The sequence below is a fragment of the Pseudorca crassidens genome, chromosome 11, assembly GCF_039906515.1.
Source record: "Pseudorca crassidens isolate mPseCra1 chromosome 11, mPseCra1.hap1, whole genome shotgun sequence".
NCBI classification, from domain to species: domain Eukaryota; kingdom Metazoa; phylum Chordata; class Mammalia; order Artiodactyla; family Delphinidae; genus Pseudorca; species Pseudorca crassidens.
Genome location: NC_090306.1, coordinates 74932887 through 74947167, shown reverse-complemented (window position 1 = coordinate 74947167; position 14281 = coordinate 74932887). Strand labels below are relative to the sequence as shown.

At 38.8% G+C, this 14281-nt stretch overlaps 1 protein-coding gene across 4 annotated transcripts in view; it reads left to right on the top strand.

The window, feature by feature from the left end:
* KITLG (KIT ligand) overlaps positions 1–14281 on the top strand; it is a 95108-nt gene that overhangs the window by 73736 nt on the left and 7091 nt on the right. For all 4 annotated transcript variants that reach the window (XM_067697506.1, XM_067697508.1, XM_067697505.1 and 1 more), the window contains 3 exons: positions 7388–7497; positions 7877–7944; positions 9195–9271. In XM_067697506.1, the coding sequence (XP_067553607.1) occupies positions 7388–7497; positions 7877–7944; positions 9195–9234 (218 nt within the window). In that variant the 3' untranslated portion in view covers positions 9235–9271. The remainder of the gene's footprint in view (positions 1–7387; positions 7498–7876; positions 7945–9194; positions 9272–14281) is intronic.

Genomic DNA, 14281 nt, shown 5'->3' with positions numbered 1-14281 from the left:
ATATATAAATTTCATTAAAAGCAGCTTTGGCTATATTCTACACATTCTGATATGTTGTGTTTCCATTATCATACCTTTAAAATACTTCTTTTAATTCTCCTTGTGATTTCTTCTTTGATTCATGGGTAATATAAAAGTGGGTTGTTGTCTAAAAATATGTGTTTTTTCTAGATATCTTATTATTAACTCCACTATTGTCAGAGAACATACACTGTAATCTTTTGAAATTTATTGAGACATTTTATGAGTATTATTTAAGTTTTGGGTGTAGCATTCTCAGATTTAATCCAAGTAGTTGATAGTGTTGTTTAGATCTTCTATATCCTTATTAAGTTTTTTGTCTAATTTTTTATTACCTACTGAGAGTGGGACATTAAAAATCTTTCCTTTTGGAAAAGGAAATGGGATTTCCTTTTCCATGTGGGATGTGGATTTGGTTATTTCTCCTTTTGGTTCTGAGTTTTTTGCTTCGTCTGTTTTGCAGGTCTACTATTAGGTGCTTATACATTTATTATTGTTATGTCTTCCCTGATTAAGTGACCTTTATATCTTACTGCAATATCCCATATTAACTCTGGTAGAGCTCTTGTCTTGAAGTGGATTTTGTCTGACATTAGTAGAGCCAGCCTTTCTTCTGCTTACTGTTTTCATGTATATCATTTTTCTTCCTTTCATTTTCAACATATTGTCTTTATTTTAAAAGTACATCTCGTGTAGACAGGATATAGTTGGGCCTTGCTATTTTATCTAGTACTTTACTTTTAATTACAGTGTTTCATCTGTTTGTATTTAGTACAGTTATTGGTATGGTTGGATGTGGGTCTACCATTTTGTTATTGGCCCCATTTGTTTGTTGATACTCTGTTCCTCCTTTACAGACCTCTTTTGTGTTGATTTTTTTTTTTTTTTTTTAGTGTTCTATTTTAATTACTCTGTTGGCTTTTCAACAGCACCTCTTGACGTCATTTTGTGGTTGCTTTAGGAATTACCACATACACCTTCACTTGTAACATTCTACTTAGAGTTAATGTTGTAGCACATCCAGAAACAATATAAGAACCTTGAAGCAGGATAGTTCCACTTGCCCACAACCATCTTTTGTGCTGTGTTGACATATATCTACATAGGTTATAAGCCCCACAATGCAGTCTTAAAATTATTACTTTAAAGTATCATATGTCTTTTAAAGAAAGTAAGAGAAGGGAAAAAGAATCTTTTATATTTACCCACATATTTATTATTTCTTGTTACTCCTCATTCCCTCTTGTAAATCCAAATTTCTGTCTAGTGTTAATTCCTTTCTGGCTGAAGAGCTTCCTTTAGCATTTCTTGTAGTGCAGATCTGTTGCCACCAAAACAATTTTTTTTTCTTTTAATTGAAAAATGTCTTTGCCTTCAGTATTGCAGGTACTTTTTACTAGACATGGAATTCTGGGTTAAAAGAATTTTTTTTCTGAGTCCTTTAAAGATGTCGCTTCATTGTCTTCGTGCTTCTGTTGTTTCTGACAAAAAGGCAGGCAGCATTTGTATGATGTTTTCCCTTGTATGTACTGGATCATTTTTCCCCTCTGCCTTTCAAAATTTTCTTCTGTTTAGGAGTTTAAAAAAGATGCACCTAGGAGTGGTTTTCTTGTTGTTTGCCAAGCTTCTTGGATACGTAAGCTTATTTTCCTCAAATTTGGGGGAAATTTGGCCATAATTTTTCCAAACATTTTTTTCTTCATTCTCAGCTCCTTTTGAGAGGAATCACACACATGTAGAATCACACATGTACCAATCCCATATATGTTAGGCAATTTGATAATATCAGTCTCACAGATCATAGAGGTTTTGTTCAGTTTGGTTTTTTTTCCAACCTCTCTTCTCTCTAGTCTTCAAAGTGAATAATTTCAACCTATCTGTTTTCAAGTTCCCCGGCTTTTCTGACATCTCTAATCTAAATTTTTCTTCCAGTAAATTTTCATTTTGCCATTAAATTTTTTTTTTATTAAGACTTTATTGTTTTAGAGCAGTTTAAGGTTCACAGCAAAATTGAGGGGACGGTGCAGAGATTTTCTTACATACCCCCTACCACCACATACCCATAGCCTCCCCCATTATCAACATCCTCCACTAGAGTGGTCCAGTTGTTACAGGTGATGAATCTACATGGACACATCATAATCACCCACAGTCCATAGTTTACATAGGGTTCACTCTTGGTGGTATACAGTCTGCAGGTTTGATTCCAGTGTATCTTTTCATTTCTAAGTTTGTACTTTGTATTCTAGAATTTCCATTCGATTCTTTTTATATTTTACATTTTTCTGCTGAGATTTTTCATCTGCATATTCATTATAACAATATTTTGTTTTTTGGCCCTTGGATATAGTTATAACAGCTGCTCTAAAGCTCTTATCTCCTAACTGCAACATGTAGGTCATCCCAGCTTGGTTTCTATTAACTGATTTTTTTCTCCCTGATTATGGGTCACATGTCTCTTTAGATGGCTAGTAATTTTTGAACATATGTTGGATATTATGGATATTATGTTGTTGAATATCTGGATTTTGTAGCATTCCTTCAGAGACTTTTGAGGTTTTTTTACTGGTAGGCAGTTCAATTCCTAGCAGATCAGATTTATTTTCCTTCCCAGTCATGTTTTTTAAGCTTTCTTAGAGGGAGGCGAGAGAGTAGCTTTATTTCTAAGGCACAGAGTTTCTGAGATGTTTCTTGAGTACCTGGAAAATCTCTCCATTCTTGCTTGTCAGAACTCCTTCGTCTCTGAATTGACTGCCAGGGTCTCTGTTAAAGTCATAGCTTCCCGGGCATTGTTTATTGCCAGGTTTTGTGAAGTCGTTCCCTGTGCCTGTACAGCTTATTAGTCAACCAATGACTTAAGGAGACTCCTCCAGAGACTTCTACCGCTCCTGTTCTGCACAGCTCCTTTCCCACAAATAACCCTGCCTCATAAACTCCAGCTAGGGCAGCAACCCTGAACTTCATTCTCTGATTCCCTACCTCAGTGAGACTACTAAGTCTGAAGGTGCCTCCCAGCCAGAAAATCAGGACAGTCGTGAGCCTTACCACGTGTGTTTTTTCCTCTCTCGGGGATTACACTCTTGGGCTGCCTCTTGGCTGATGTCTGAAAATAGCTGCCTCGTATAATTTGTTTAGTATAATAATTATTTAAGTTGGGAAGGCTAATATGCTGTAATCATGGTTGGAAGAAAAAGTCTTTTCTACTTACTTTAAAAGACAAACTGAATATAAAACACCTATTTGGTCCTGTACCTCTGAGTTTATAGGTACTTTTTAAATTGCAACGTGAATGACCAGTCTTCTTTTTTGTTTTCCTTTCTTTTTTCTTCCTTTTTGTAAAAAATATGGGTCTTGCATAATCAGCTTTTGGCCAGGTGTTGTCACTCATGAATGAATATGGCACTTAGATACCCATGCACAAGACTAGCTCTTATGTGGTGTACATTCTCATAGGAGAAACAGACACAAATAAAAAGTCATAGTATTTTATAATATATATTATTTATAATATAATATGTATAATAGAAGTATGTAAAAGCTTTTAGTTGTAGCATAAAGGAGGTAAGACTTTTTCGGGAGTAGGGTCAGGGAAACTTGAAGAAAGCATGCTGGTTTTCAGGGATAAGACAGACCCCAAATGTGGCCAGGCTGGCCAGAGGACCAGTGCATATGAAGGAGGAATCCAGAGGTGTAATGCCCTCTCTGTAGCTTATAAGGGAAAATCATGGGATAATGTAAAAGTGTATAAGTTATCCAAAGGGAACTGTGTTTTCAAAGTTACAGTAATATCCTTAGTACCAAGCTAAAAGGATGTCTTTAAAATGATTGAGATTCTTACAGATAGTATATTTAAATAATAGAGAAGAAAATCCTTACTTTGGCATTAACTTACTCATCTTCCAGACAGTCTTGAGTCACACTGCCTGGGTTTATATCCCAGCTCTAGACCTTGGCTAGCTATGTGACCTTGGGCAACTGTCTTAATCTCTGGAATCCTCAATCAAATGGAGGTTGATAATCTCGCCACAGGTTTTCTGTGAGTTTTTGTTTTTGTTTTTGTTTGCGGCACGGGGGCCTCTCACTGCTGTGGCCTCTCGCGTTGCGGAGCACAGCCTCTGGACGTGCAGGCTCAGCGGCCATGGCTCACGGGCCCAGCCGCTCCGTGGCATGTGGGATCCTCCCGGACCGAGGTACGAACCCGTGTCCCCTGCATCGGCAGGCGGACTCTCAACCACTGCGCCACCAGGGAAGCCCTTCTGTGAGTTTTAAATGAGTTAGCACATGTATACTTGGAGCCGTGCTTGATGTATAGTACGTGTTCATCATTAATTATTAGAACAATGAGATCTAGCACCGAGGCTGGGTCAGTGGTGAGCTTTGAAGTGCCAGCAAGCCTGCGGTGAGCTTTGAACCTGAATCAAGGGAGAGAATACTGAGTTGCATACTTTTTAAGGACCAAGGAGAGAGCCATGTTCATAGGCATGGTCCCCATAAGCAGACTTACTCTACAAAGGAGTTCGGCAAAATTGTTGCACAGTTTGTGTTCTGCGTTTGTAGAGATGTCTGATGTTATTAGTCAAACCACACAAATCAGTTCCCACAAATTTTGAACTGTGGACAGCTTTCATAATAATGATACAATTAACATGAAAACAACCCAGGAATTTGGGATTACTCAAATCCTGTCCAGATGAGCTCCACCACCCCATACACTTTCTGGGGCGATCTTTTCATAAAAGAGAAGCTTTGGCCCTAATACCCTTCATATGGGCCTTGAGGCACATAATTCAGATCTCATTGATCCCTGGCTGATAGCAGCAGTAGTAAGTATTATGCCCTGGAGGCGTAAGCAAGCCTTTTCTGATATCATCAATTTTTCTCTCCCTGGAAGAGGAATTGGCAGGATCACTGAAGAGTTAGCCAAGGCCTGGCTGTGAAGCCATTTGCATTAACAAGAGAAATAAGCAAAGTGAGGTGACACCTCTGTGGGAGGGAGGTGCAGTTCCTGTGGGTCTGACCCCCTCCCTTCTCCCTCCCTCTCTCCTGCCGGAGGACTGCTGCTGCGTGTTAGTCAGATTCCAGAACTTTGTTCAGGGCCATAGTCCTAGGGGTGGAAGTTTAAAGTGGTTAAAAAGTCACAGTGCTCTGGTAGAGGGAGGTGAGCTTTCTTTAGCCTCTAAAGAAACACCTCCCTCAGGGGCTGTCCTCCTACCTGAGAAAGATTTTGAGTGGGGAGTCCCAGAACACCTCACTCTGTAGTAAGCTCCTTTTGCTTATTGCTGGTGGGTGTGGTCTTTCCTCTGGTCTGATCGATGCAGTTCAAGATTTGGCTTTTGGATAGAACAAGAAGAGCAGGGTTTTAGCTGCCTTGATTCTGGGGCATCTGGCTGCCCAAACATAGGTAATGGAGTTCTCCATAGCACCATCTTAGCCCATTAGTTTTCCTTTGGAGCTGGGGACAAAATATTAACAGCTTTCTTTGTTCTCTCTGTACATGTCTATGTATGTCACCTGGCCAAATCATAATCACATGCCAGCAATCCCAATAGACAGTGTGGGCCATCGTGGGTTGGCCATCAAGGAGAATTCAAACATGTCACTGGAATATAAACACAAACAGCCAAGTTATTTACAGATAACGATATAAGCATTTCTAAAACGGTCAGAATTGCGTGTTAACTCCAAATCCATTTCCTCATAGAAAACACCTTTATAAATGGTAGTAAAATCCCTGACAAGTACACATAATCTTATATAACCCTTAAAATAGCTATGTTATTGGAATAACAGTATTACTTCAGTTACGCCAAATCCCATTTTATAACTAAGCCTTAATTTGGTGATAGAATTCATGTTGAGCTTTAATTTAAGATGCCTAAAACATATTTCCCATGGGGTTATAGGATGTGAGGTGGGCCAAAAGAGCTGTCAGTCTAGTCTTAAGGAAGTGATCCATGGTTACGTGAATGGAAGATTCCACTTTACCCAATGTCCCTTAGGATAAGGGACACCCATGACTCACTACATCCCCCCCCCATTTCCTACCCCAGCACACACACACAGACTTACTGTTTTGAGAGCCTCTTGGGAAACATAAGAATCATAGAATTAATGAATTTCCTGTACCAGGTTTACCAATGGTAGGGAAATGGGCAATTTCTGTTCTCACTATAATAGATAACATTTGTTTCTTGCCTCTTCGGTTAAATCTATGAGTTTATTTTTCCATCTTAAACGCTGATACACATACAGTGGTTTGGTTCTTTTATATCATGTACTTTAGGTATTTTATATGTTAAATAGGTGACTATAGGCTGACACAGTACCCAAGTATCATTGCAAAATATCATAGCCCAAAACAGTCACTTTCCCTTGGATTGGTTTACATTTTGATCATACGATTGTTGAAAGTGTACAATTTCTAACTGTATTACATCTTCAACAGAAAACTGAAAGTTTAACTCTTACAAGTTGACACATATGTGTCAATGTTTTCAAACAACTAAGCTGTTCCTTGTAAGGAGATAGACAGAAAAATCTGTCAAAATGTTAAGTTTTGTGTTGGGAACAAGAGACGCTTGGGGGAGATGTGTTGTTTAATTCCTGAATCATTCTGCTTCTCATGGAAGAGCAAAGCAGGGTGAAGGGAGGTGTCCCAAGTTAAACTCATGTGTGTGTCTTCTCTCTCACTAAATTACATAGTTAGAGTCAGCTTAAGGAGACACTGGTACTTCCAGCCATTCTTTCATGTTCAGTAGTCTCAGACTTTCGAACACAGAAAGTCTGAAAATTCAAACCTTTACTCCATGGTACAGTTCGGGGCCCTACCTGGCATCCAATAAATGTCAGCTGAAGATGTGATGAGGAGACACCATAATTCTAAACTTGAGGTCCCTAAAAGTACTCTAACCACAATGTACAGGTATTAACTTAATATTTGAGGCAGGCCAAACATAGCCCGAGGCATGCATCCAGACCTTGATCCGGGTTGCAAAATGTCTTCTTTAAAATTTCTTGGCAAGATGTGAAGTGTGAGAAAGTGAGAAGATATTAGAAGATAAAGGCATGGAAGATGGATTTGCCTGATGATAGAAATCATCTGCAGGTATATGTCATCTGTGTTCCATATGGGTCTGCATTAACCAAGTCAAATAGCCCTCTGTCTGTGGTGTTTCTTTCGTTTTTCAACTTGTATCTTTTGGAGACTACATGGACTTGCATTGCAAGCAGGAAAATCAGCATTTTAAATATTTTAAACAGATAGGTCAAGAGTACATTTCGGAAACAGTTGGGAACAACCACAGGATAAGAGCAAAACCTCTGGCATGGAGGTACTGTGTTCACCACTGTACTGTTTAAATTACAGGGAAGGCCTCAAATCCCATTGAAGACTCCAGCCTACAATGGGCAGCCGTAGCATTGCCGGCATTCTTTTCTCTTATAATTGGGTTTGCTGTTGGAGCCTTATACTGGAAGGTAAGTGTTGCTATTCTTTTTTTCTTCCCCCTTGATCACAAAATTTCTGAACTTTATATATTTATTTGTTCATACTATATTACATCAATGATTAGCTAACAAACTGCCCTTTTCTAAGAAAGGATCCTACCAAGAAAACAATATTTTTCATTTGATTACTATTTAAATCTTTCAGTTTCTTTATTATTCTTTCATCTCCAACATCCTAAAAATGCTGAGTTGATAAAACCGTGCATTTTTCATAATTTCTTATTGCAAAAGTATTTTTATATGCTGCATGCTGATGAAAACATAGAAGTGGAGACTGTTTACCTCTTAAATAGTACATGATATATTGATATTTTTATAATATATGTATATATCACTGTTCTTTTCCCAGAAGAAACAACCAAATCTTACAAGGGCAGTTGAAAATATACAGATTAATGAAGAGGATAATGAGATAAGGTATTTTGTTTTACTAAATGTGTGCATAAGTAAGCTTGACCTTGCCACTTCACATACCGTGCATGTGCTCATAACATCTTTAAGAAGTGTTTCACTCTTATGGTGGCAGCTCCCAACTGATGTCTTCCAAGTTTTATCCACATTTCTGATCTCTCCTTGTCTCTTCAATCCTACATCTCCATTTGCTTGGGAAATACCTTCATATAATTGTCTTCATGACCCTTCTTATGGTATCGTCTCTGCTCTCTTTATTTCTATAAACAGCAGAATCTTGCTCACGTTCCTGGTCATGGAGCTCAGGAGGCACGTTTGCTTATTCTCCTCTTTTCCACACTATAGCCAAGACATGCTTAGCTCTTTCTTTGGCAATAGTCATTATCTTCATCCATATCTTTATTATGTCTTGACTGAGTTGCTACCACAGAATCTTTCTTTTCCTCGGCCTTTCTAAACTCCACCTTTGTCTCATTCTTCTGTAAACCCCATTTCTTTTTTTTTGCCCATACGTGGCCTCTCCCGTTGCGGAGCACAGGCTCTGGACACGCAGGCTCAGTGGCCATGGCTCACAGGCCCAGCCACCCCGCGGCATGTGGGATCTTCCCGGACCAGGGCACGAACCCGTGTTCCCTGCATCGGCAGGCAGACGCTCAACCACTGCGCCACCAGGGAAGCCCTAAACCCCATTCTTAATATCACTTCCTAGTCAAGATACTTTCAGTTATTTTTCTCTTGCATACTTCATATATTTGACCTCACTCTGGCTTTCAGAGCCCTTAATTTTTCTCAACCTACTCAGTATTTTATTCAAAGCCAAATACAAAAATTGTTTTGTGAGACCTTGCCACAAAACAAGTGGTGGCTGACGCTGATCACGTTTTTACCCTATCCCATACTGCTCCAGGACCAATGCTTTGATTTTACATTCAGTTATAGTTTTCATTTGGCATGTTATTTTCTCTTATGCTGTATGTGTACATATTCACAAATTAAGTGCATATAAGCATTTTCCGTATGTGTATCTGCACATGCGTAGAGAATTTTTTAACTACTTGGGGAGACTATGTGGAAGCAGATGAAGTCTTCCCTCTTCCCTACAGTAATATTATGAAGGTAAGCTTCCCACTCAATTTTGCAATCTTTTGCTACTGTATTTACAGAAAAATAAAAACTGCCCTTTACAATGCCCAGATCATGGTTGCTTCAGAATCTCTGTCTAAATGCAAATAAGCAAGTTTCTTATTCTTTTTCAGTATGTTGCAAGAAAAAGAGAGAGAGTTTCAAGAAGTGTAATTGTGGCTTGTATCAACACTGTTACTTTCGTACATTGGTAAGTATTAAGAATTCAAGCTAAAAGATGTAACAAGAACTATGCAGCATCCTAGACACCAAAATTTATTAAGTCTTCTATCAAGCTGGGGTCAGTATGTTAGCTGAAGCTGTTATGTAATTGTGCATTCTCAAGTTTTGAGAGGCAAGCAGTATTATTCCAGTGTAGTGGATTCATCTTGTATGGGAGATATACAAAGCATTAACAGTTGAGCGTTTCCTAATTTTTTTCTTTTTTGGCTGCGCCACTGGGACTTGGGGGATCTTAGTTCCCCAAACAGGGGTTGAACCCGTGCCTTCAGTGAAAGCATGGAGTCCTAACCACTGGGCCACCAGGGAATTTCTGAGTGTTTCCTATTTTTGAGGCCAGAAAATAAATTAGACAAGGGGCAAAATATTTTGGACTAAATAGGACTAAAATAAAATATTATTAATAGAAGAAGAATAAATAAAATCAATTTCAATTAGGTGTGATTAACATGATAGGAAAAGTATCTCATTTGTTAAATGCTGAAACAAATGAAAATCAAAAACATTGCCCTGCTGTTTTAAGGAAAAGTAGAAAAGGTCAAAATCCCATACAGTAAAAAAAAAAAAAAATCCCATACAGTAGGAGAGGGAAATTGTCAAGGTAGTGCCACCTGCCACATGACATAATACTTGTGCCTCATCACCGTCCAGAGCCCAGGACACACTGAATATAAACCGGGGACAGATAACCTGTTGTGATTGTGTGGGTCTGTGAAGGGCCTGGGGAGAAAGGAGACTAGGAAAACATGACCAGAGGGCACTGATGTTTATACTTCCTCTCCCCTCTCCTGTCTACTTTCTCAACTCCCAAGCTGCAGACGCGGTGCAGGGAGCACCCTGAATGGCACTAACCTGATCCAACGTCATGCATGCTCTTCCCATTTGTACTTCTGCCAACTCACTGTTAATTCTGTTCTGCTCATGAACCCCCATTTATTACAGTGGTGTATAAGTGTTCTTTCATCTTCCTAAATCTTCAGTTCTTCCCCTGCACTCCCTCGTGGTTAGAGGATCATTTACTCGCCCAATTATTACAGACATGGTCTCCGGTGAGCTTCACCTTTTCCTTACAGGTCACTGTCCTTCCAGCTTTCCCTTCTGTCCCAGATTCAGAGATTTCTCTCTAGATTGAACCTTCCCCAGGGAAACTGGGTCACAGAGCCTTTGTCTCCTCCAGGAACTCACTTTTATCAAACATCATTTTTCAACAACCCAAAAATAACATCATATAATAATAGTAATTATGTCGCATATGCCTCTAACACTTTAACCCTGCTATTACACAGACTTCATTTTTGCCTTGAATCATGCCCTTGATCACCACGTCTGGAGCACGAATAGCACCCTCTCTTCTGCTCCCATCCTAGCTGTCCTCTAGCCTCATGTTTCCTGTCAAACACTGTAAAGGAATAAACCCTTCACTTGACCCTTTTTATTTTCGGGTGCAGCATTCCCCAAGCTGAAATCATTGTTATTCCAAGAAACATGTCTTTGACCTCCAATCCCAGTACAAACCTACTGTTTTTTCCCCACTGCTGTTTCACTTCCCTTAAGCCAGACATCCACCAACTACACATTAAATGGTTAATTGAACCTTAAAGGCTCAAGTAATGTTCTCTGTGGTTTGCTTTTCAATGGCATCACTGGGATCCTGTTTTGGCACATAGGTGATGTGGTGTTTAATTGTGGCATTTGTCCTGTGACATTTGGGAAATGGATTATGATGGAAAAGCCCAGGGCACTTGTCTAGGAGAAAGAAAGATGGCATTTTAAAGCAGCTGTAGTCAAGCAACTTACACATGCTGGTCAGGGAATATACAAGGACAGGGAGTGAGTCTGTCTGGTTCTTGCTATATCTCCTCACAAGTACCTCACTTGTTGCCTAAGCACTGTAGGCGCTCAATAAATGTCTGTTGAAGTGACTGAGTGAATAAATAAACCCTAAATGAAAATCTTACCAAGTGGTAAGGAAGATAGCTCTGCTGAAGTGGCCTTTTTTTTAAGGTTCTTTTGTTTTGCAAGATGAATATGTTCTAGAGACCTGCTATACAACATAATGCTTAGAGTTAAAAAAACTACATTGTGCATTTAAAACTGTGTTCAGAGGGTAGATCTTGTGTTAAGTGTTCTTACTGCAATAAAATAAGATGTTTTAAAACAATCTTTTAAAAAGTGCAGTAAGGTTTATTTTTATCTTGTATGTGTATGTGTGTGTTTAATTTGCTGATTTTGGTCAGTAGGACAGCAGAGTATGTACAGCAAGGGGGAATACAGTCATATGCGAAATGGCTAAATTATTTTTCTTAAAATCTGAAATGTTACTCATATAATTAAACGAATGAAATTAGGTTAAAGAAGCCCCAAATTGTTTAGAAATAAACTCGTCACATACCATTGAGGAGCTGGTGTAAAATAGATGACCTTACTTCTCACCATTTCTGCAAAGCTCTCTCAAGGCTCAGCTCAGAACCACCACCTCCAAAAAGCTAACTTCCCAAATGAAAGTAATCTCTCTTTTATGGCCCTCTAATTATATTTTGTATTACACTTCATACAATATTAATATGGTATTAGTTACCATTACTTACATAGACGTTACTTACTCACAGCCACTTACATAGACGTTTTGTGTCCTCTTCTAAACCATAAGCTCTTAGAGGACAGGATTGGTTTCTGAATATCATTTTGGAATCCCATTAAACTATATAGTTTACACTTTGCACATACAAGTGATGAATGTATCTGTTGAATAAATGAATGGAGAGATGGATGAATACCTCAGAGAACTGCAGTAACGTGAGAATAAAATTTATGGAGTAAAAACAAAAATAGACGTGTGTAGGTAGAAGTAAATAAGAATTCAAATACTGAGGGCAAGATAGATAAAAGGAGGAAAATAGAAGCAGCTCATTATCATGAATCTGCAAACCCCGAAGTCAAAATATATATGTATCATTTGTAACCATTTATTGAGTACCCATCGTATACAGAAAGCCTGTTCCTTGTATCAACAGAGGTTTGGTAAAACCTGCCAAGGAAATTTGAGTATAATCTGGGGAAAGGGATGTGGTGGAGGGAAAGGCTTGGGGGAACAGACTGCGACATGGTAGGAGAGGAAATATGCCAAGAAATAAGAAGAACAGTAGTAAAAAGTACCAAGATAGAAATGAAATATGGAGTTGTAATTATATATTTTAAAAATTGGATATAATTTGGATTATAGTCATTTTCTTGCTTCACAAAAAAAGGGGAAAATATAAGGAATGACTCAGGTTTGTGGCAAGGATTTCTCCCTGAAATAGAAGTTTCATGAACTAAAAGAAATTAAACCAGGACAAATATTGGAACACTAGAATAGAAAACATATGGAATAGTTCTCCAACCTATAATTGGAAAATGAAGAGGAGGATTTGATATTTTAAATACAAGGAAGGAATGTAGATAATGACCCAGAAACAAAAGAAGTTGCCTCTAAGAGAAAATATACAAAAGCTGTGTTTATTTGACATCAAACGTGAAATTATCTCTGCAAAAAGTTAAAAATGTATTTAGTCAACTAGCTAATGACAAGTATACGTATGTGGCATCCCAGAAGAATTTTTCATTTATTGGGTTGCGTGTAGCACAGTTTAAGAGAAAGAAATAGAGTAGATCATAGCACAATTTTACTCTTCATTCTAACCACAAATGTGACACCAACAAGCTCTAGTACGTGCACTGTTGGATGCAAAGCTTAATATAACCTAGTTCTGTCCTCAAATTGCTTATGGCCTACAAAAGGAGATAAGACATATGCATAATAACCTATTTTAAAACAGACTAAAGGAGATTTTGGTTAAAAAACAACAAAAGAAGCTGACAAAGAAATGCAATAATGAGTCAAAGGCAAAGCCACTGCATATGGTTGTAGAGGATGTGCCCTGAACATAGCTCTAGATAATGACTGGTACAGATGGCATCCCATAGAATTGTACCACCCATATACAATTGTCTTATTTAACTGGGGAGAGAAATCATTCGGAGAAAGGCTTTATTGTAAGGGTGATGGAGGTGGCATTTGTATGGAACTGGATCTTGGATGATTGCTAAAATTTTACTGGCAATAGGGAAGTGGTAAATCCAGATACTGCAAATGGCATAAGTTAAATCAGGGAGCTGAAAGTACAGACTGTGTTCAAGAGTTTGTACAGCTGGACTCCAGTAGACGTACACATAAAGGGTTAAAATGCTGAGAAAGGATGGGCATCAGTTTGAAACAAGGTCTGAATTCCAAGTACAGGGCTTACACTTTATTGAGTAATATAAGGAGTCGTTGGAGGGTTTAGAAAAGACATAATACAATCAAAGCAGAGGTTTAGGAAAGTAATCAGACGTTGGCGTGGCCAGATGGATGGGAGTGGTGACCTGGAATCAAGGAGTCCACTTAGGAGGCCAATCTTCAAAACAGGTGTGAGAGAATGACAACCTGAACTAGGGTCACAGCCATGGAGATAGGAAAGCATAGGCCATTTTGGAGTCACTGCAGTAAAAGAATAAGTCCTAGTTCCTAATGGGATGTGAGGCTTGACATCGCAGGCAGTAATCAGGGATGATTTGGAGCCTATGGGACTAACCAGATGGCAGTGCCAATAGAAAAAAATGGGAGAAGGAGCCGTTAGGAATTATTAACCAGTGGCCAAATATGCTTCACTGGAAATGCAGAGTACAGTAAGCGCTGCAAATAATAGATTGGGGATTGGGAAGTCATCCACGAAGAATTTTAATTGAGACCTTGGGAGAAGGACCGTGTAATCACGGAGAAGGCCCAGTTTGGTTGACGGTAAATAGCATGAGTTTGTAGATACTGAGATGGCGGTGTTTAGGGACTTATCCCAGCATGGTAAGTGTAGAAAGTAATTTTTTTTTTAATTTATTTATTTTTGGCTGTGTTGGGTCTTCGTTGTGGTGCACGGGCTTCTCATTGCAGTGGCTTCTCTTGTTG